Genomic DNA, 20,521 nt, shown 5'->3' with positions numbered 1-20,521 from the left:
GTAGATCCCACACTTGATGGCGACTTGTGCTATGGATTTGAAGTTGGCCTCTAGTGTTGTACGCCACATCCCCATTGAGTTCCTGATGAAGGCTTCTGTAAATCTTGTACAGGTCCATTCCAGGATCCATGTGTGGGTCATAGGCCTTCTTGTAGTCCAGGCAGAGCACAGGTTGGTCAGTCTGGTCTTGCTGGTGTTTTGCACCTCTGGTACTCTTGCCAATCCCTTTCTGTGCCACACTCATGTATTGACTCATGTGCCTGTTCATCTTAGCTGCTATGATGCCTGACAGGAGCTTTCACGTGGTGCTGAGGCAGGTTATTGGTCGGTAGTTGGATGGTAGTTGGATCCTCAAGGACCCCAGATCAGGACTGTCTGGCCTTTGGTTAACCATTCTATGTGTCTTTCTTTAACTAGGAGCTGGTTCATTTGTGCTGCCAGATGCTCATGGAGTGCAGTCAGGATCTTCAGCCAGTAGGCGTGAACCATGTCGGGTCCTGGTGCTGTCCAACTCTTCATACTGGAGATCCTTTCTTGGATGTCTGCCATTATAATGGTTACTGGACCCTGTTCAGGGAGGTCGCTGTGGTCTGCAGTCAGATCAACTAGCCACTGAGCATTGCCATTATGGGTTGCGTCCTTCTACTATATGCTCTTCACGTATTGCTCCGTCTTCAGCCTTGGTGGTGCTGTTCTCATATTGTTCCCCTGCCACTGAGAGTACACCTTTGGCTGGTTCCATGGAGAACAGCTGGTTTGTTCTCCTGCCTCTCTCAGGTGTATTTCTTCAAGCGGCTGGTTTCCAAGGCCTATATGTGTGTGTGTGTGTGTGTGTGTGTGTACTTTTGGGGGCTTTTTTAGCAGACACGTGAAAACAAAAGTACAGAAACCATTTTACTGTGAATGAACAAGACTTTATTAAGTTAACTTTTGTTAAGTTTTTTTTAACAGCTCATGATATTTGTAGTTCAAATGAGTTGAAGGATATCAATATTGGACAGAAGCCCTGAATTCAAATCTTTTCTCTCTTGTTTATGTTGGTTTTTTTCCCCCTTTGTTTGTTTTCGACGCCAGCTTACTGAACAGCATCAAACTGAAGACTTCAAATCTGGTTTATTGCCATGATGTGTCATAAAGATTTTTGATTCACAGTCTGAAATCTGCAACTTCCAGCTGTTGTTGTCGTCATAAATCTGAGCTAGAAGTTTCACCTGCTGAGAGCTTCTTCCTCATTAACTTCCTGGTTTTGCTTGAGGCGCTCTGTTTAAAAATAAAAGACAATTCAAAGATTCACTGAGTTATACTGAACACGACAAGTTTAAGAAACTTTAAACTGCTTTAAACTGTGACAGAGCAAATGATATTCTGACACAAACCATAAATTTTTTTTTCATAATTTTATATTTACAACACTTAAAAGAAAATCCTGTTTTTCTGACAGACTTACGGGTTCTTTGCAATTCTGATAAAGCATAAATCCCCATGAGATCAGAGAGAGACCGATGAATACAGCCCAGACGATTGCTAGCCGGCCTGAGAAAGAAATTCCTAAGGTACAAAAACAGTAAAAACACAATTTAGTGTTAATGATATAAACGAGAACATTTTAAAGACAGGAAATGGAATTAACCATTAAATAAGCAGTATTACTGTGAGAGGTGAACACCAGACTTTATTTACACGTTTCATTTAATTTATCTCCACTTACAGTCTGGTGACCTCCAGCTTACATCGGGCCTTTTGCCCAGTGACAGCCAGGAAAGACTCGAGCCCCCGAAACCCAGAACTGGATAAAACTGATATTTGACATTTTGAATCAGAACCTCAGTATGTTTACCTGAAAGAGCTGCAGGTTTATGGGAGGATTTTACTTTGTTGTTTTCCAGATTTTAAAAGATGATCTAAGATGAAAACTGTTTGTATTGTTAGCCCAATGTTTCGTTTCCTCCCTACCATTACCTTTCATTAACCCAACACTACACAGACTCAGTTTCACTTCTATAGACCGAGCCTAGTCTTGGACTCCTTTTAGTCTGAGACTGAACTAAATCAATTTCTAGAAAACTGGATGGGACTGTTTCTGTTCTATATATATTTTTACCTGCTTCTTTGGTGTCTTCACTCGGATCCGGCGTCTGAACATTTCCAGGTTGCTGAATTGTTTCTATCTTCTCAGGCTTTGATTCTAAAATAAAATAAAACAAAACAAAACAAAACAAAAAATGTTTTAATAATATTTTGTATTAACTTAAAAACTGATGTAATATTATATCAGTGAATTAAGCTGCTCTTGGCTCTGTACATAGTTTTGTTTTACCACGTGGAAACTTACAAAACTGAAACATGAAAACATGAAGACACTAAAAAAAGTGTTGTGATGACAGAAACAGTTTGTAGCTCTTCAGTGTTGGTTTCCTCACATGTCCTGATGAAGCTGCTCAGTAACAGTGTCACTGAGGTTGGACACTGTGGATTTCTGTGGTCGAGATTTAAAAATGACCACAGATTGCTACACAGACCTACAATCCTAAAGGTGTCAGGGTCCTGGGTCTGTTACGCAGTGTTTTGTTTTTAATTCATATTCTTTGAGTTTTTCATGGTTCAGATTCTGAGCTTAATCATTTGTATAAAGTGTGACTCTGCTAAACATCTGTATGCTCACCTCTGCAGAGGATGAGTGTTAGAAGCAGCACAGCAGCAGAGAAGGCCGAGGGCCTGTGTGTGAAGATCACACTGATCTGCTGAAGAGCCATCACTCTTTACTCTGAAAATCAAAAAGCAAATCAAGCTTCCTGTTACTCTCTGCATCTCACAGGAAGCAGCCCAGCAGACTAATATAACATCATGTGTTTTATTGTAAATGTTACTGTTTCTGATTCTTTAACAACATTAAAGAAATCTTACCTCAAATAAATATTTCAGTGACCACTGCAAACGAGTGCTGCTTTTTGAAAAACTTTCAAGTGCAAACAAAGAAAGGAGAAAATCTCTTCAAGGATTTTACGTTCAGAGCTTCTTTGTGGTGCGTTTCTTCATGCGTTTCTTCGTCCCTCTGAGCAACATCTCCAGACTTCAGATCCTGTACTGTTGATCAGTGAGTTTCTCCACTCTGTAGCAATAACAGAAAAAATAGGTTCAGTCCCAATGGAGTTGTTTCAGTGTTGATCCCATTTATATTTAAGCAGTTTCCCAAAAATGAATTTTTTTTCTTTCCTTTTTATTTCTCTGACACAAAAAGCCCCCACGCCCACAGATGCTGTGAAACAGTGTATGTTTGTTTACGGTGTTTCTCTGCACGTTTTCTTTGTACAGGCTTCCAGCTGCCTTTTCCTGTCCAGCACACCACACACAGCTCTTCTGTGGCACACATGCTCTGAATGTTTCAGTGCTGTTGTTCGAATTAATATTGATGGTGCAGCTGCTTAAGCGTCAGTTAACTTGAACATTTAATTATTTATTTTTTTCAGCTCCATTCTGTTTTTGCTTTTGTGTGTCCATATACACCAACCAGTTCTTCCAACAAGGTGCACAAGAACATGGGGAGTAATAAACCTGAACCAGTGGGTTGATGGCAGTACTTGTAGGGCTGATTGTCACTCACCCCTTAAGCCAACTGTAGCCTGTATGATTATTTCAATTATGAAAAGATTATATTGACCCATCAGGTAAATGCCTGGTTTGCCAGATTACTAGTCCTGTCCTGAACATAAATGAAGGAGTGAGAGTCTGCTGGATGAACTTGATTCTTATCAGTGGAGGAATAAATACATCCCACTTAATGTACTTAATGATAGTGTACTAAACAGTTGTTGCTCTGTGGTTCGAGTCAAATTCCTGAAATTGTACTGTCTATTATATTTCCACAACTAATTAAAGCTGATACACCATGTCTTAAGGAATTCAACCAGTGCTTACCAGAGCTCATTAACTGGCAGAGCAGTCTCATACCAGAAAAACAGCTACGGTCACATTAAAAATGAACAACGTTACCGGAATAAGTGTTATAATACTGTAAGTCTGCACATTAATATCTGTGTGAACAGTGAGTCTTTGGGATACTTCTCTCACCCCTTGAGCTGCTACAACATTTTCCTTTGAAAGCAGAACAAGCTCTCTAGCTTTCATTAACAGTGTAGAAATAAAACCTTACAGCCTAAAAGTCAACCGGGTCAAAAACCAGGATCTTTTCAAAGTCAGGGGAGGAAACTGACCCTGCCCCAAACAGCTGAAAAGCTCGCTGATGATTGTCACAGTTCAACACAGGCAGGTGACTACTCAGTTTAATCCTGGAATTATGTTTCATAATTTTAGCAAACGTGCTTCATCTTCAGCCATATCAGACAGCTGGGCTCCTGAGTTCAAAGAAAAAACAAACATGCTGCTGCAGTCAGCTCTGTGGTTGTCTCTATTTGCTAAATATATTAAAGAAAAGCGCAAAGACTCTGGCAAAGTTGGTGGTGATCCTTTAAATACTCACCAGAAACACTGTTCAGTTCATACACAACTAAACAATAGCATACAAAAGAATTGGTTTACACTTGTTTCTTTCTAAAGAAGCATCAAATACAATGTTCCATTATTAAATTGGTCCTGTATATTTGAGATTTTATTGGCTAATACCAAAACCTAACCAAGGAAGGAAAGAAATGGGCTGGACTTGGGTAAAAGATCGAAACACCCTGTGAAGTCGTGGCAAACAACAAAGTTTCTGGGCTGCCTTTCCTTGTAACAGTCATCCCTAAAGATTTTCTCCATTTAAAGCTATGAATTATCAGAGATTGTAACATCTAGTCCTATCACTGAATCAGCAGGTTTGGAGTTAGATTATGATATTTATTATGAAGTTAACCTGCTTTTTGTTATAAGGTTCTTGTTTGTTCGTTCTCTGACTCAAAAACAAGACAAACAAAAATAAATAAAAAGACTTACCACAGATAAAGACCCCGGACTCCAACACAGTGATCAAAACTGCCGCTGTCAAAGTGAAATGAGTCGCTAGAGCCGAGCGGGAAACAGGAACTCGACAAGCATTAACGTGTCGCTGAAAAACCAGACAGTCCAGTCCAATCAGACACAGGGATGATTCAACTTGATCACATATTGCATCAGATCAGTACAGATCATGTGTAAATGAAAAACGAACTCAAAATGGTTTCAGCAGTTTCTTCTTACCTTCAACAAACAATACATCTAAAATGTATAAAGTATGTATAAAGTAAGTAATGTATAAATGTCAAAAGATCAAACTTTTTTTCACTTGATATTCATGACGTAAACATTTATATGAATTTTACTTAAACCAAATGAATGTTGCACAAGTACTATATGCAAATAAATAGAAAATAAATAAATAAATAAATAAATAAATAAATAAATAAATAATAATAATAATAATAATAATAATAATAATAATAATAATAATAATACATGGAGGTCACCACATGATCACAACAAAAAATTAAGCTGACAACAGAGTCAAGTGTGGATTTATATTCTGAGAAACAAATGCAGAAATATGAATAATGTGATTATTGTGGTTTACATTGGATTGTAGTTTTTGTTCTGTTTTCTAGAACAACCACAGCCAAACCCACCTACGTAAGTGTTCTGCAAAATCTGCCAATTAAATAACTGGAAGATCATAACCTGGCCTTGTCATTTGCTTGAGGGCCATACTAGCATTTAACCAGTGCACACCCTATGATCAGCACCATAGAAAACTGAACCCTAGCATCAGAAATTAACATAACATTTGATGAAGAAGGTTTAAACATTAATGAAAGCAGCACAGAGTCAGGAGCAGAGAGGTCCTTGAAGCTGCAGATCAGACTGTAAAGATGAATTGTTGAGGAGGAAGAATCAGATGTGAAGTTTTCAGTGTGACAGCATGTTGTCAGTCAGAGCTGCTCACAGTATAAATGTGGGAGTAGAAGGAAGGACGAGAGCAGCCTGATGTGAACAGAAGGAGCTCTGATGTTTGTCACAAACTGTGCAGCCGGCCTGGAGCTACAGGCAGGTTTACCTGAAACCTTCAGACTGAATACACAGAGCTCCAGCTGTGAGCTGCTCATCAAACTCAACACGGGTTACTAAATACTGAACTTGGTGGTGCAGCAGATACTGGAAAACAATAAAAACTCCAGCCAGCCAGTAGATGGCAGCGATCTGCTAAACCAGGATCTGAAAAAAATGAAGCTGTCGATTCAGCTCTGTGGAGTGGGCAATCATAATGAAGCACTTTATTTCAAGTTGTAGATTCATTCTACATATTTTTGGCAACCAAACAGGACCATGTTGAAAGCTTCCTCTGACCATAACGACAGTGCATACGTTTTTTGTTTTTGTTGTTTTCTGTGTGTCACAGTAGTGGGTCTGCGACCCAGTGTTTTGTGTAATTTAATTTCATTCTTTGATTATTGTGTTTTTCTCAATGTTTCCTGTTTTTTCTAAAGAGTCTTATGTTCCTTCCTCATTGTGTTGTGTTTTACTTCCCTGTGGTGTCATTGGCTGTGTCCCAATTAAGAGACCGCACGCTTGAAGTACGCATTTTGAGTGCGATTACGTCACCGCCACGTGAAGACGGCTGTCCCAATTCAAAGTGTACTTCAAATGTATATTTCAAATGCGCCGTCGATTTCCCCAAATATCAAGCCTGGTCCGGTGCACGCTTCGTGGTCCCATATATCCCACAATTCATAGCGCGGCGGTGGGTGTGGATAATTTTGCCGCAAAATATGGCAGACGGCAGAGGCCGAAGAGTGAACTGTAAAAAGTAAGTACTGAATATTATGTCACTTATTTATGTGCGAATGTTTAATAATGAAGAACATTAAAACATTACTGTTGGCCACATGTCGGCAAAGTTATGTGACATTAGTGATGCTTGTACTTTCAGCGTTAACTTGGTTTTAAAGCCTCTACTTCAAAATATATATATAGTCAACCTTAATCTTACAGAGAATGTGACGATTTTATGGATAATTAAAGTCAGTTATATATCCACAAACACAACAAGCTGAAAGTCAGTGATGCTGCTCGGTTTGCAGTCCTGAATATCACGACACAAGCAGGATTCACTGCACTGTTAATGTTAGCTATGTTATATTGCTGCCTCTGTTTGGTGGTGTCGAGCCAAACAGACTTTAATGTGTGTTTGGACGAGCTGACGGTTCACTCGTTAAGCTGAAAGAAAGATGCTTTAATCACAGCAGTCACACATGTGTCCACTGAACCATCTGGGAACTCTTCTTGTTTAGCACTCGTAATAACACAAACACTAAATCCTTCTGTTTGTAGCAGTGTATACACCTGAGACTATCACCTGTCTGTCTGTCCTGCACTCTCTCTCTGTTTCTTTCTCTCTGATTGTGGAATAAAAGTATGAACATGTATTTATAAGTTACACTTGTGTTTGAATCCTGCAGCTTATCACACATTTGATTCCCATGTGTGACAACTGCAAGTGTCCTGAGTGAGGACAGACTGAGGGACCCACTGCTGCACATCATCTGTGAGGCTTTGCACCCCTGATGATCCACCAGGACTCAGCAGTGTGTGAGGAAGAGGAGGAGGAAGAGCCAGCAGCAGCTGACAGATGGAGAGAATAGACAGACTGTTCCCTGTTTGTGAAGGACTGCTAGGAAAGTTTAAATAACTAATTGTCTGTCCTGAATCAGTCTTATTAGGTAATGTTCAAATAATTTGATCATTCCAGTGTTTTCAGTGTGGGAGAAAGTACTCAGGGCCTTCAAGTTACACACTATGAAAGGCAGAAACAAGTTTAATATTCAGAAACCTAAAGTATGTATCAGCAGCAGAATGGAGCTAAAAATAAATGTTTGTTTCAGGTCTATGAAGCTTTGAGTATTTTGGATTAGTAGCACTGCTGTGTTTGTTGCATCATATTGCTGTAATTGTTTACATGCTTTATATATTCTGAGGTAAGTTGATCTATAGTGTTACATCATATTCTATAAGGATGTTATGTGTTTGTATACTTTCTGCCCAGTTTGACCCATTTTGCAGAAGTCAGCCTGTTTAAGGCTCTGATATCTATTCTGTATGACTTAAAGCAGTTATGACATGGTCTGATTTTCTCACCCAATAAAGGAATATTCAATATATCAGTCTATTCTTCATTCTATCAGAAACAGTTATCACAGCTCGTACATTTGCTTCTTACACACATATATAAGCATTGAGCCAAATTTAGTAATGCCAACATATTAAAAGAATAATATTTGTCTCTTATATATAATACATCTATATATACACTGTCAAAGATACTTGTCTTTGAGTGAAGTTTTAAGGTGACAGGAAATATAAATGACTGCAACTTGAATCTTTGACCCAGAGTTCAAGCTCACTGCTGTAATATATCCTATAAAAAAAAAAATTAATTAAAAAAAAAAAAAATATATATATATATATATATATATGTATATATATATATATATATATATATATATATATATATATATATATATATATATATATATATATACATATATATATATAATGTCATAATAATCTGAGAATACATATAATATTGGCCATATTATATTTACATTACCAAAGTGAGATGACTTTAGTCTCATGAACAACATCAGCTAATTGTTATTTACTAACTAATCTTGAAATGACTGTTCAGTACAGAAATGAAGCCCAACAACTGTTTTACAGTACTGTGGTCTCAGCCTCAGATACTCAACTAATCAAAGTGATGTCATGACAAAAATGAAGAAATAAAAAAACATTTTTTCTCCTTCATTTCTGTCAAACAAAGCTGCAACGTTTCTCGCGGTTAGTATCATGGTTGCTAGGCAACCTGAACAGCGCGACGAAGGCTAGACTGTCCCATTTCACAAGCCTCTCACTTCCGCACTTCTCGTACTTATAGTACGCACCGTACGTAGTGTGCGTACTTCAAGCGTGCAGACCCTTAGATCTCTTAATTGGGACACAGCCATTATGTTTTATTTCAGTCAGCTGTTTCCTCATGTGTTCTCACTTCCTCTGACCACTTCCTGTGTGTATTTAATCCCCGGTCTTCCTCTGTTCATTGTCAGATCATTTGTTGTACTCGCTATAGTTGTCTTAGTCTTTGTGATAGGTATCGTTGTATTTCATAGTTTTCATGTTTGTTTTTGTTTTTTGTTGAAACTGCTAGTACCTCTCTCAGCATCTACTTTTGGGGCCTGTATTCAAAACCACTGGCGTAACCCACACCGGTGTGTGTGTGTGTGTGTGCATGTCATCAAAAATGAAAGCACATGATGAGTTTTCAGTTGAGCACAAAAATGTTTCTGAAGCTGAAGATGAACCTGTAGTTCATGATTAACTGTTCAGGATTTAGATTGAGGTTATTGTTCCCTCTACATCAACTAGAAAGTGTTTTGGGTCAGTTACCCTTTATCTTAATAAGTGCTTTAAGTATTTGCTACATAAATAAAAGTGACATACATTCCTTTAAATCAACTAGATAAAATAATATTTCTGTCATTAATAAAACATCCATAAACTGATATGTAAAGGAAAAAAGTTCATCTCCATTAATGTTTTGCTTTAATTTGTAGTGCTGTTTCCTCAGTGCTGCCGTTCTTCTATGTAAATGTATTGAACAATTATCAAATTTATTTCTGACATCTAAAATTGTGATGATGGAAGGTCATCTAATCCCTTTCCTTTTAGCTCACAGATTAGCTATTATATTGACAAATGAATTAGCTTTGGAATTAATGATAGGATTAGCTCCTATATTAGCTAACAGAGCATGGATATATCATGGATATATTAAGAATATGAAGGGACTCTGCAAGGAAATGTAGAGCTGAACCTCCGAGTGTGCACCTATGGGCAGCCTGACCACCTGTTGCAGGTAACATGCTTACTTGACTGTCTGATCATCTTTGCATAAAAAAAAATATTATTAGAATTTTTTTTCTCTTTTCTTTCCTGTCTTGCTCTTGACAGACATGAAAATGAACATGGAAATAAAAAAATTAAAAAAAAATTGTTGTTGGTTTTTTTGTTTCCTCACTGCCAGTTGTAGTTCAGGATTTTGAATACATCTGGCAGTATTAGCTAGCTACTGTTTTTAGTAAGCTAATGTGCTCTTCAGAAATAAAGTTCTAAGCAGCTCAAACTGTGGACTCTAACTAGTGTTAGAGCAATGGCCTCAACCATTTAAGGCAATAGCCTTAAATGGTCACAGTAAACACATCAGCGTGATCCCCATAAGAACCAGCTCCTTCCTCCAATCATCGTTTTCTGGAAGAACTTCATTTCTTGCCACCATTTACCCACTACAGTTTGCATACCGAAGTAATCGTTCCACAGATGATGCCATAGCTCACCTGCTCCACACATCCCTGAGTCCCCTAGACACTGTAGTCCATTTACATGCTGTAAGTGGACTACAGTTCAGCATTCAACACAATAATTCCCTCAAATCTTTTGACCAAGTTGAAGGATCTATGACTCAGCTCATCACTGTGTCAGTGGATCCTTATCTTCTTCACAGACCCCAATCAGTCAGGGTGGGAAAACATGTCCCCCTCCATCTCACTCCACACTGGGGTGCCTCAGGGCTGTGTTTTAAGCCCCCTGCTGAGCTTCTGCTCCCTTAAGACCAGAACTGAGAGAATGAAGAGGAGCTTCTTTCCCCAGGCTAGTCGGCCCTGAAGCAGGTGTAGGCCATGACTGGACTCTCATACACCACAGCACCACACGCACACTTATTTGCACACTTCTTATAATTTCTTTCTTAAATTGTTTATTTGGACATCCTATTTTTTATCTTTACATCTAACTCTTAGTTTAGTCTTTAATTCTTAGGTTAAATTATTTATTTATTGTTTACATCTGTTAGACCCTTTCTTGTTTAACTTCAATTTTTTTGTAATTTTCTCTAAATTTCTAAATGTAAAATTTGTAATTTTGTAAATCTTGAAAATTTCTGTAGTGTAATTTAATGGTTGGGCATTGCACAGCAATAAGCATTTCACTGCATATTGTACTGTGTATGATTATGTGTGTGACAAATAAAATTTGAATTTGAACTTCAACATTTCAAGGCCTGAAGAGTCATCTATGTGCATGGGCAAGACAACCTGTTGCAAGTCCGACTGAGAATCAGGGTGAAGATTAAAGCTCATTTAAGTGACTTTGGGCATGAAAGTAAGGTTTAAAGTAAGGTGACTTTGTCGTCGTCATCCCCCCCCCCCCCCCTTCTTGCACCCCTGTTTCCTGCACCTTGTCTGGGGCTGGGGTTGGCTGGGGATCTGGGGATGGGGACAATTCTAAAAGGGAGAGCATATTTTCCATAGTGTCTTCTCTTCATTGGCTCCCTGTTAAATCCAGAATTGAATTCAGAACTGCTCATAGAGGGTCATTGGATTGTTGGGGTTTCTTTGTATTATTTCAGAGCCTTTACGGTACAATATAAAAGGGTTTTGAGGCGACTGTTAGGCTGCATTGATTCATTCACTCACAATTTTATACTCTTCTTACTGTACTGATATTCATTCGTGTGTGCATATATGATCTAATAAATGCATCTAATTCAAACAGACACACTATAAAATGAGGAAGAAGGTACAAAGCAATGTGAAAGCTAGGGAATTATTGCCCAAAGCAAAAGAGGAAATATACTTGTCAATTTTCAGTAACAGTTCATCACCCTAACAGCAGCTCAAAGACAACGCTAGTCAATCGAGAATTTAGCCATTTGTCAGCATCCTGATTTCATTCAGCACAATGGAGACTTTAGTGGGATTGTTGCTTTTGCTTCTCACTTATTCAGCCTCAGCAGGTATGTATGCTTACTATCCAACAGTTTTTACAGCTGTAACACTGAACAATGTATGTTTTTTTCTAGTGTAAACATCAAAGATTTTGTATATCCAAGGGAATTACACATCTTTAAAATGTGCGCAATATAAAGTAAATGTTTAAATGGACCTAGGGTCCGCAACAAGTAAAAAATATTTAACCAAAATATTTAGAATTGTGGATCAGTACCTTGATATTTCTCTCAATATTTCAGCAGCTCCATCTGTCAGTGCTACAGCCGTCACTGCTACAGCTGTCAGTGCTACAGCCGTCAGTGCTACAGCCGTCAGTACTTCTGCTGTCAGTGCTTCTGCTGTCAAGGCTCCAGCTGTCAAGGCTCAAGCTGTCAAGGCTCTAATCATCAATACTTCAGCGGTGGATGGAAGTACCAGTAAGAGCATTTTATTGAACTCAATTTGTATAATTAAATTTAAAAATGTTTTTAAAAATGAATAAAAATAACATTTATCCATGTTTTACCAGTTATCTGGGTCGAAGTCCCAGGGGCAGCAGTGTAAAGCACTCAGCAGGGGTTGTAAATGGGAAATGGTGTGTGCGTTCGCACAAGAACATTTTTTCTAAGTGCTTTCCTGACTATTATCCTTACGTATTCATACACCGATGGATGCATCGGAGAGCAATTTGGAGTTAGTATCTTCCTCATGCCCATTTGGCATTCAGCCTAGGGGAAGCCAGGAATTGAACCACCAACCTTCCAATCAGTAGATGACCTGCTCTACCGCCTGAGCTACAGCCACAGAACAGAATGAAGGCTGAGATAACCTTTGGAGAAAACTAATTCCCCACTAACATCTAACCTTATTTAGTTATAGTGTTAGACTACAAGTAGTTCAACAACAGATGAGCGTGAGAAAAGGATTTTAGTAGTTAAACATTTCTCACATTGTTTCAACAGCTCCAAGAAACATGTCAACAAGTCTAAATTTACTCTAATTGTGGTATTTTTATTTTTGAATATTAATAGAGCAGTTATGACAACAAATTCTTCTTTTTGTGAAAAAAATATTATTTTACTTTCAGTGTGATCCCAGCTGACATTAAACAGATGTAAGTGTTTCAGTTGGTGATCCAAAACCAGCAGGAAGTTTAAGTAACCAAGTTGGGAAACCACATTATTTATATATCGAGGCTAAATAAAAATAGTAATTGCAATATTTATTTATTCAAATAATTATTAAGGAATGTATTCCAGTAAAGTAAATATTTAAACAGAAACCAGAATATTGGGTTTCATTTGATCCGATTCCATGAAGTATAATATTTGACATTGTACTTTTGCTACAAAATTACATAGAAAATTTATACGTAATCAGATTAATTGTATTTAAGTAAAAAGTTTATTTTCAAGCCACTTCTTACATATATTTTTCAGGTTCTCAAGCTAACACACGCCTTGCCATCATTGCTGGCACTGCCATTGCTGCCGTTGTGGCCGTGATAATCTTCTATGTAATTGCCCGGAAATGTGGTAAGTTTATTCTTGCATTAGGGAGATTTTTTGTTGTTGCCGTTGTTGTGTGCTAAATGTGTGCATGTTAACTACTTTGTTATAAGTAGAATTAAACAAGCTAAAAAGGAAAAAAAAAACGTGCAAAAGAATTACAGGATTATATGCCATGATATCAAATACACAAAATAATACATATTCATATTTTACCAACATCACTAATATGACAAAAATACATCAAAACAAAATCACTAAGTTATTTTGTGATTATTATAAGGTAACTTCTAAAAAGTATCCAACTGTGCTAACCTGCAACACAGTGAATTTGACCTTTTTTAGAACCTGTACAAACTAAAATACATCGGCTTCTTTGTTGCAAAGTAATATTCACCTTTTGGCTAAATTTGACATTTTTAGCCTTTCAGATAAATCTCTCATTTTAATTGTGCTATGAATGATTATTTTTAAGCTTTCTGTTTATCTAAAATAACAAGCTACTACAAACTGTCCATGCATGACTTTTGACTGTCTGTGTGTGTGTGTGTGTGTGTGTGTGTGTGTGTGTGTGTAGGTGCAACGAACGAGCAAATCTTAGACTCTTGTGGCAAACCCTTTTTTAAGCTCGCAATGGCCTGCAGTGATCTGCTTCAAAAAACTGAATAAAAGGGTTTGATCTTTTCTCTTTTGGATACTAAAGATTTTTCATTCATACTGTTTTTAATATCTTTTAGCACACTTGTTATATCTGTCTTTCTTATATCTTTCTTATATCTCTTTTGACAAAAATCTCCTTGAATGTTGTAGTCAACCGATTTTTTGTTTATGCTTAAAAAAATGTTCTGTTTAAAGATATTCATGAAATTGTGTAGTATGTATAACCTGCTTTTCTATAACTAATGAGCACTGTGGTGAAAATGGTCACTTCTGCTTGCATGACATGTTTCATCAAATAGACCAGATCAGATGTTCCTCACATTACATATGATCAATAAGACTGAGATCCCTCGGCTCAGACAAAAGCTTGTATGTGTGTTAGGATTTAGCCTAAACAGCAGGCACAGATACACAGAAATAGGAAGGTTTTTGATTTGATTATGTATAACAATGGGAAGAAGTAATTTGTGTTGTGATTGATAAACACTAAAGTTGAACTAAAGTTCAATAACGGGTGTTAAAAAGAGACAAAGATAAAATAAGTTCTCAGAAATGAAAAAAAAATGCATTGAATGACGCAAGGGGAATAATAAATTTCTGTTTGAGATTATAAGAAATCATGAAATGCAGTTATGCATAAAATGGGGGGGCGATGATTGTTAACATCGGATGTTGTTCGTATCAGAGGATTCATAAAAACCTCTGCAGTTAATGATTATTCGCAGTTGCCCTGGGGGCATTGTCAAAGTGAGCAGAAGACTGGAAGACTCTGGTTCACATAGTTGATTTTTTTTTATACCCACTAGAGATACATTTTTTTTAACTTTTCTTTAAACTCTTACATTTTGAATGTGAATTTTATTAACTGATTGAGCTGTTTCATTTGTTGTTTCTAAATTGCTTAATAAAGTGTCTTTTTTTGCGATTAAAGTTAATTTTGTGGACATTCCATTCTTTTGACATAAAGATCGAACTTGGGCATGATTATTAACATCTACTTTTTTAAGGTTCTTATGGGTTATTCTAGTGTTTTAAAACTAACTGTGGTCTATTTTAGACCGGGGGGGGGGGGGGGGGGGGGAATAATGAATGATGCTAATAGTGAGTAAAAAGTAAACAGTATAATACCGATAAATAAAAAGCACTCCCAAAGCAGAATAAATTATCACGAATAAATTATTACAAAATATTAATAAAAAACTATAAAAATGGAGGCAACTTTGCTTGTGGTATAATGTATACAATGTATGAAAAAATCTTTGCTGCAGATACTAATTTTGTGTTGTAAGATTTGTGAGTTTCATGCTTTCATAGTGGTACATGGGAGAACTGACATTTTCTCAGGTGGTACACACTGTAAAAAGTTTGAGAAACACTGATAAGGTAAGTGTATGTGTGCTTTTGGAAAACATTTAAAGCTGCAGTACAGAATCTTTGAAACAAGCTTAAAACATTTTTAGAATATAAACAGAGCACTCTGCTTCTCTTTACAGCTCCTCACTCCACCAGTGCTCTGTTTGGCATTTTCTGTGCAAATGTGATGTACGTACTGCGGCAGTGATAAGTTTTAGTAGAGTTGTTGCTGAACCACATAAAAATATATCATTAATTGTAATCTCCCCAATCAATGATAATGTTATGTTGGAATGTTGTTAAAGAGGCTCAAAAATGTTTCAACCCAGTTTGCTTAGCAGATTCTGCATAGCAGCTTTAATATAGGAAGGACACAACTTCCAGATTGTGTGAGTAAAATCAGGTTTTTTCTCTTTGTCAGTTTCTGTTTTGCCTGTCACTTTTCCCTGTCTGTTTTCTTACCTGGTTCTTCCTGACCTTGTACTTTCTCCTCACGTTCCCCTCTTTCCTCTCTCCCTCTTTGGACTGACAATCATACACAAATAGACTGTATTCAAATCGATGAAAAATTACATTAATATGAAAAAAATACTATTAAGATCACTAACAAAAAGTCCTCTCTCAGTGTACTTTCAACCAAAAGGCAAATAACCAAACCACATGTACATCTAATAAAAGATATAAATATTGAAACACTGATCCAACATTATTCTTGAGAGACAGATCATTTGACTTCACACTTTTACCTGAATGTGGCTCCTTTTTTTGGAAAAACTTCCTTATATCCATTATGAACCTGGCTGTCTCTCTACACACACATACACACACACACACACACACACACACACACACACACACACCAGGGGTTATAAGGTTTATGGGCATCCAGTCAGTTAGCTAGTTAGTAGGGGTGCAACGATACTCGTATCGATATTGAACCGTTCGATACAGTGCTTTCGGTTCGGTACGCATATGTATCGAACAATACAACATTTTTAATTTATTTTATCAACTTTCCTTCTGGCGGTGCTGTCTGTGTTGAGCGCTCAGTGGATCTGCGCTCGACAGTGCAGCCTAGGCGGAGTAGTCGAACACAGATCCACTGAGCGCAGCGCAAGCTAGCCAGACAGAAGTTAAGCTCTCCTTGCAACATGGCAAATTGAACCTTCCCCACCCTCATTCAGATCTGGCGTTTGGAACTATTTTGGTTTTCATTTGAAGTATGACCCTGAAGGTAAGCTGTCATGGACTAAAGTAAAACAGTATGTTGGATGTGCCACGCAATGCTCAATTACATTGGTGGGAACTAGTGTGTTAGCGCAGTTAGCTCGTTAACGTGTTGGCCATCCAGCCCCACGCACGGGGCGATCCGCGGTAGCTCGTTAACGGAGATTTGCCGTGTTGTGGCGTTAACCTCATTTCAATGAGATTTACGCTGACAGCACTAGTGGGAACACAACGAATATGACTGCACATTTATGCCGACATCATCCTAGTGCAAAGACAAGTGGAAGCAGAGAAAAACAACAAGCAGGCATGCTACAAACTTTACCTGAGTCATTTAGACAGCCGTTAGCACATGATTCTCCTTATGGAGACCTGATATGTTTAATATGCTGCTGAGAATATAGCCCAGAAGAAGCGTATAGTATAGCTTTTATTTTGGAAAGAGCCATTCCTCTGTAATAAACTCTCTTTTCCAAAGATGAGTGATTCCTCAATCAGATACAGGGCTCGCAAAATCGCTAGCGATTTTTCCAGTCGGGCTACCAAAATCTCTCTGCCCTGCCCGTCGGCCTATCGTAGGAAGGAAAAATCTATGTCAATGCTTTTGCATTCTTTCGGAAATGTAGCTGGGTAATTATGTCATTGGCATCGGTGAGCCACTGTCAATATGTGACATATTGAAATCGCGTTTGAATTTGCGCTTGTTTTTTGCTTTCACTTTGCAATCGCGTGAACTGTGTATAGAGAGCGACAGCACTGATTGGTGAGTGATGATAATTTGCGCACCAATTCCTCTGACATCGTCTTATCAATCGTTAGCTTACTATGCAAACATGACAAGTGAAATCTCCCGCAGCTTAAACATGTGAGAGGTTGATCGCGCAGAGAATCGCTGAGCGTTACGTGAGTGCGTGTGTCAAAGCAGCAGGATATATATTTTAGTTCTGCTGAGCCAAATAAGACAGGTCAGGGTGAAGAAGTGACAGCCAAAGAAAAGCTTACAACAAAACAGAAAAGTTATGACAAATCAGACTATAAGGCAAAAAGAAAGTGCAGTTTCATGCACTTTCTTTTGTCCATGAAACCATTTTATGGTTTCATGGACAAAAGAATTTCTGTGGCTGCAATATGACAAGCTAAATAACCAGGGCTGCACATAAGTGGTCCGCAGGTGCGTATTCGCTGTCAAAATAAAAAACGCGCACAAGATAAGAAGTTGCAACACGTGTTTGCCTACATAAGATTTTCAGGAGGAGGACAGACATTTGTTTAGAACTCTTAAAGATGTCGTAATTGCTTAAGCTCCTTTAAGCAATTACTGTGATGTTCCTCCGCCTCCAAAGAAATGTCAGAAGGAGTCCGAACCACAAAAGAAGCACGTATTCTCGGAAAAGTGGTTGCAGGAGGTGAGCTGGCTTCAAACAAATGATGAACGCACAGAGATATGGTGCAGAATGTGCCGTGAAAATTTAATAAATGACAAATTAAAAAGGCATGAACTTTTTTTTTTTGTATCGAAAAAATATCGAACCGTGACACCAAAGTATCGAACCGAACCGAACCGTGAATTTTGTGTATCGTTGCACCCCTACTAGTTAGTATCCATTTCAAACAGGACAGTGGTAACCAACAGCAGGCTACGGACAGTTTTAAATTTTAGATTTTAAATAGGCTGTATACATTTCAATGGGAGCAACAGGGCAGTCAAATGTCACTGATTTTAGGACGGATTGTAGGGTAGCAAACATCATCGGAAAACACGTTTTCAACCCTGCAGGTTACCTGGTGCAATGTTTTTCAGCTAAAAAGAAACATGGTCTGACTCCTACCTAAAGAGTAACTGAGGTTAAATGCAGCTAATATGTCCTGTTTTAAGCCAGGCACTTTCACCTCCACTCTGCTGCGTCTCAGCGGACGACGCGAGCCGTGGGTGTTTTTTTTTCTTTCTTTCTCTCACCCTCTCTCTCGCTTCCGCTTTCCTTCCGCATGCGAGCCTTGTGCTTTGCGCTGGGATGAGGTGGGAGGGGCGGTAGTTACACTCGCAGTAGCACGGGAACAGAGCAGGAGAGGGACAACAACGTCACATTAGAAAGGTGTAGTAATCATCCACAACTATTTTCAGTTGCAGATGATAAAGGATTCAGAAAGTTTATTCATGCAGGCCCATATGACAGATAATGTGCATCTTCTTTTTGTTTTCATGTTATAATTTATATTTAATTGTGTTGTGGTTTGCAGTGTTTTGTGTTGTTTCACTTTAAATTTGTTTAAAAGGAAAGAGCTGAAAATTTAAATAGTTAAAAGTTGGACTGTGAATAGATGGATTTTGTATTATATGATTTATTTATTACATTTTATGTGGAGTGAATAAATAAAAGTATATTTACGGTGGCCCCTAGAGAGAAAGCACGTACAAACTCCAAAACACGTACAAAACACAACAGAAGTGCTCCAGGATGCTCGGCGCAGTGTTGAGCTTTTATTATCTAGTGGCTACACAAGCCAGCAAGTACCAACGACCGGATTTGGTGTGTGGTAGTAACAGGTAAATGAACATTTGTTTAAATTATTTGAATATATATTAGTGCTTGTGTATAAATACACAAACAATACACATATGCTTTCATGCTTTCAAATGTGTAATTTAAGTGATCTAGGTAGCTCTGTTTTGGAAGTTCAGTTAACGCTAGAAATGTGTTTTGGAGTTTGTACGTGCTTTGTCTCTAGGGGCCACTGTAAATATTTATATATAAACCTATGTAAAAAAAACAAACACTTGTTTTTACATTAGTAATTCCTTTTGTGCATAATTTTATATTATTGTTAATAATAAATTAATTAAAGCAACAAAACAACCTGAAGAGCCGGTTGGGAGCCGAAAGAGCCGGTTCTCTAAAAAGAGCCGGAAATCCCATCATTAATCGCTCTGGCAGCAACAGCGCTAGAGCCAGAGCAGGGGGGAGCTGGAAAAAAACATTTTGGGAGGGGGGGGGGGGTTCTATACATTTGTTGTTAAAATGTTACGGCTCAACCAGGTACTGCATGCTTTTTATATTTTTAGCAGTGTGTCACACAAAGAGCAAATATTGTCAAAAAAGTAAGAAATCTTTGAGGGTGTTTAAAATGTGCTAAAATTGCCCTTGGTCAGAAGCGCTCAGTCTTCACTGGACTCAGTGCAAAAAGAGATACAGACTATTAAAATAATAGAGAACAAAGAAACATTTCACAAAGAGTGAAAATAATATCACAACCAAAACTTTCATGTTGTGAATTTTGCTACCTGTAAACTTCATGTATCCAGTGGTTTATACAGTATGAACATTGCATTTAATTTTACTTTGTGTATGCTCATTTTTTTATTGAAATCAACCTTATATATTTTTAGATGATTTGCTATGTCTACAGAAGAAAAGTTTAAAAGATGGATTTAGTCATAATTTCAACACATGCAGTGATAAGTAGGATGTATTCTAGATGTTTTGGTAAAAACTACAATTACAGACAAAAACTTCTACATACATGGGCCACTTGATTAGGTACAACTGCACATTAAACTATACTGGTAGTCACTCTCAATTTGCCTATAAAAATATATAGTTGCACCTGTCAGGGAAAACACTTACTGTGCAAAAAAAACAGACTGTTAAAACAAATAAATAAAATAATAATAATAAATACAAATAAATAAATAATAAAACTTTTCTTCATAGTCAGCAAAGAACAAAAATGATGGAAACATAGTCAAATTAATGAGCATGAGAGTACTGTATATTCAGCTTTGCAATATATATGAAATATATTCAGTTTTAGAATTTATATTCAGTGTTAAATTTGGCTAGGCTCAAAGTGTTAATGCTAGCTTATTTAAATAAATGAAATACTCACATGCAAAAGTGGGGAGGCACCAAGGGTGGAAAGAAGTTAATTTAGGGTGGCACATGCCACCACTGTATATCTGGCCCTGCTTAGTACAACACTCACTTGATC

The 20,521-nt window shown here is 37.6% G+C and overlaps 1 protein-coding gene and 1 long non-coding RNA gene across 2 annotated transcripts; one reads left to right on the top strand and one right to left on the bottom strand.

Moving 5' to 3' along the window:
• Positions 1-892: 892 nt before the first annotated feature.
• LOC146522919 (uncharacterized) lies at positions 893-5,049 on the bottom strand. Its single transcript, XM_085143035.1, has 6 exons — positions 4,930-5,049; positions 2,905-3,109; positions 2,663-2,764; positions 2,102-2,185; positions 1,448-1,548; positions 893-1,260 (listed from the first exon to the last, which is right to left on the bottom strand). Exons 3-6 carry the CDS (start codon positions 2,751-2,753, stop codon positions 1,186-1,188), a joined length of 351 nt encoding a protein of 116 aa, XP_084999161.1. The 5' UTR covers positions 2,754-2,764; positions 2,905-3,109; positions 4,930-5,049; the 3' UTR covers positions 893-1,185.
• Positions 5,050-11,932: 6,883 nt separating this feature from the next.
• Positions 11,933-16,199, top strand: LOC146522918 (uncharacterized). Its single transcript, XR_014873459.1, has 3 exons — positions 11,933-12,223; positions 13,226-13,321; positions 13,872-16,199. It is a non-coding gene; the product is annotated as an uncharacterized LOC146522918 (long non-coding RNA).
• The last annotated feature ends 4,322 nt before the right edge of the window (positions 16,200-20,521 follow it).

This window comes from Neolamprologus multifasciatus, chromosome 3 (assembly GCF_963576455.1).
Source record: "Neolamprologus multifasciatus chromosome 3, fNeoMul1.2, whole genome shotgun sequence".
NCBI classification, from domain to species: Eukaryota; Metazoa; Chordata; class Actinopteri; order Cichliformes; family Cichlidae; genus Neolamprologus; species Neolamprologus multifasciatus.
This window is presented reverse-complemented; position numbering and strand designations above follow the sequence as displayed.

Coding starts and splice junctions, on each gene's coding strand:
- LOC146522919 (XM_085143035.1), bottom strand. CDS start 2,753: ATGGCTCTTCAGCAGATCAGTGTGATCTTCACACACAGGCCCTCGGCC. Junction 2,186..2,662: donor AACACTCATCCTCTGCAGAG/GTGAGCATACAG, acceptor ATTTTATTTTAG/AATCAAAGCCTGAGAAGATA. Junction 1,261..1,447: donor ATCAGAATTGCAAAGAACCC/GTAAGTCTGTCA, acceptor ATTTTTAAACAG/AGCGCCTCAAGCAAAACCAG.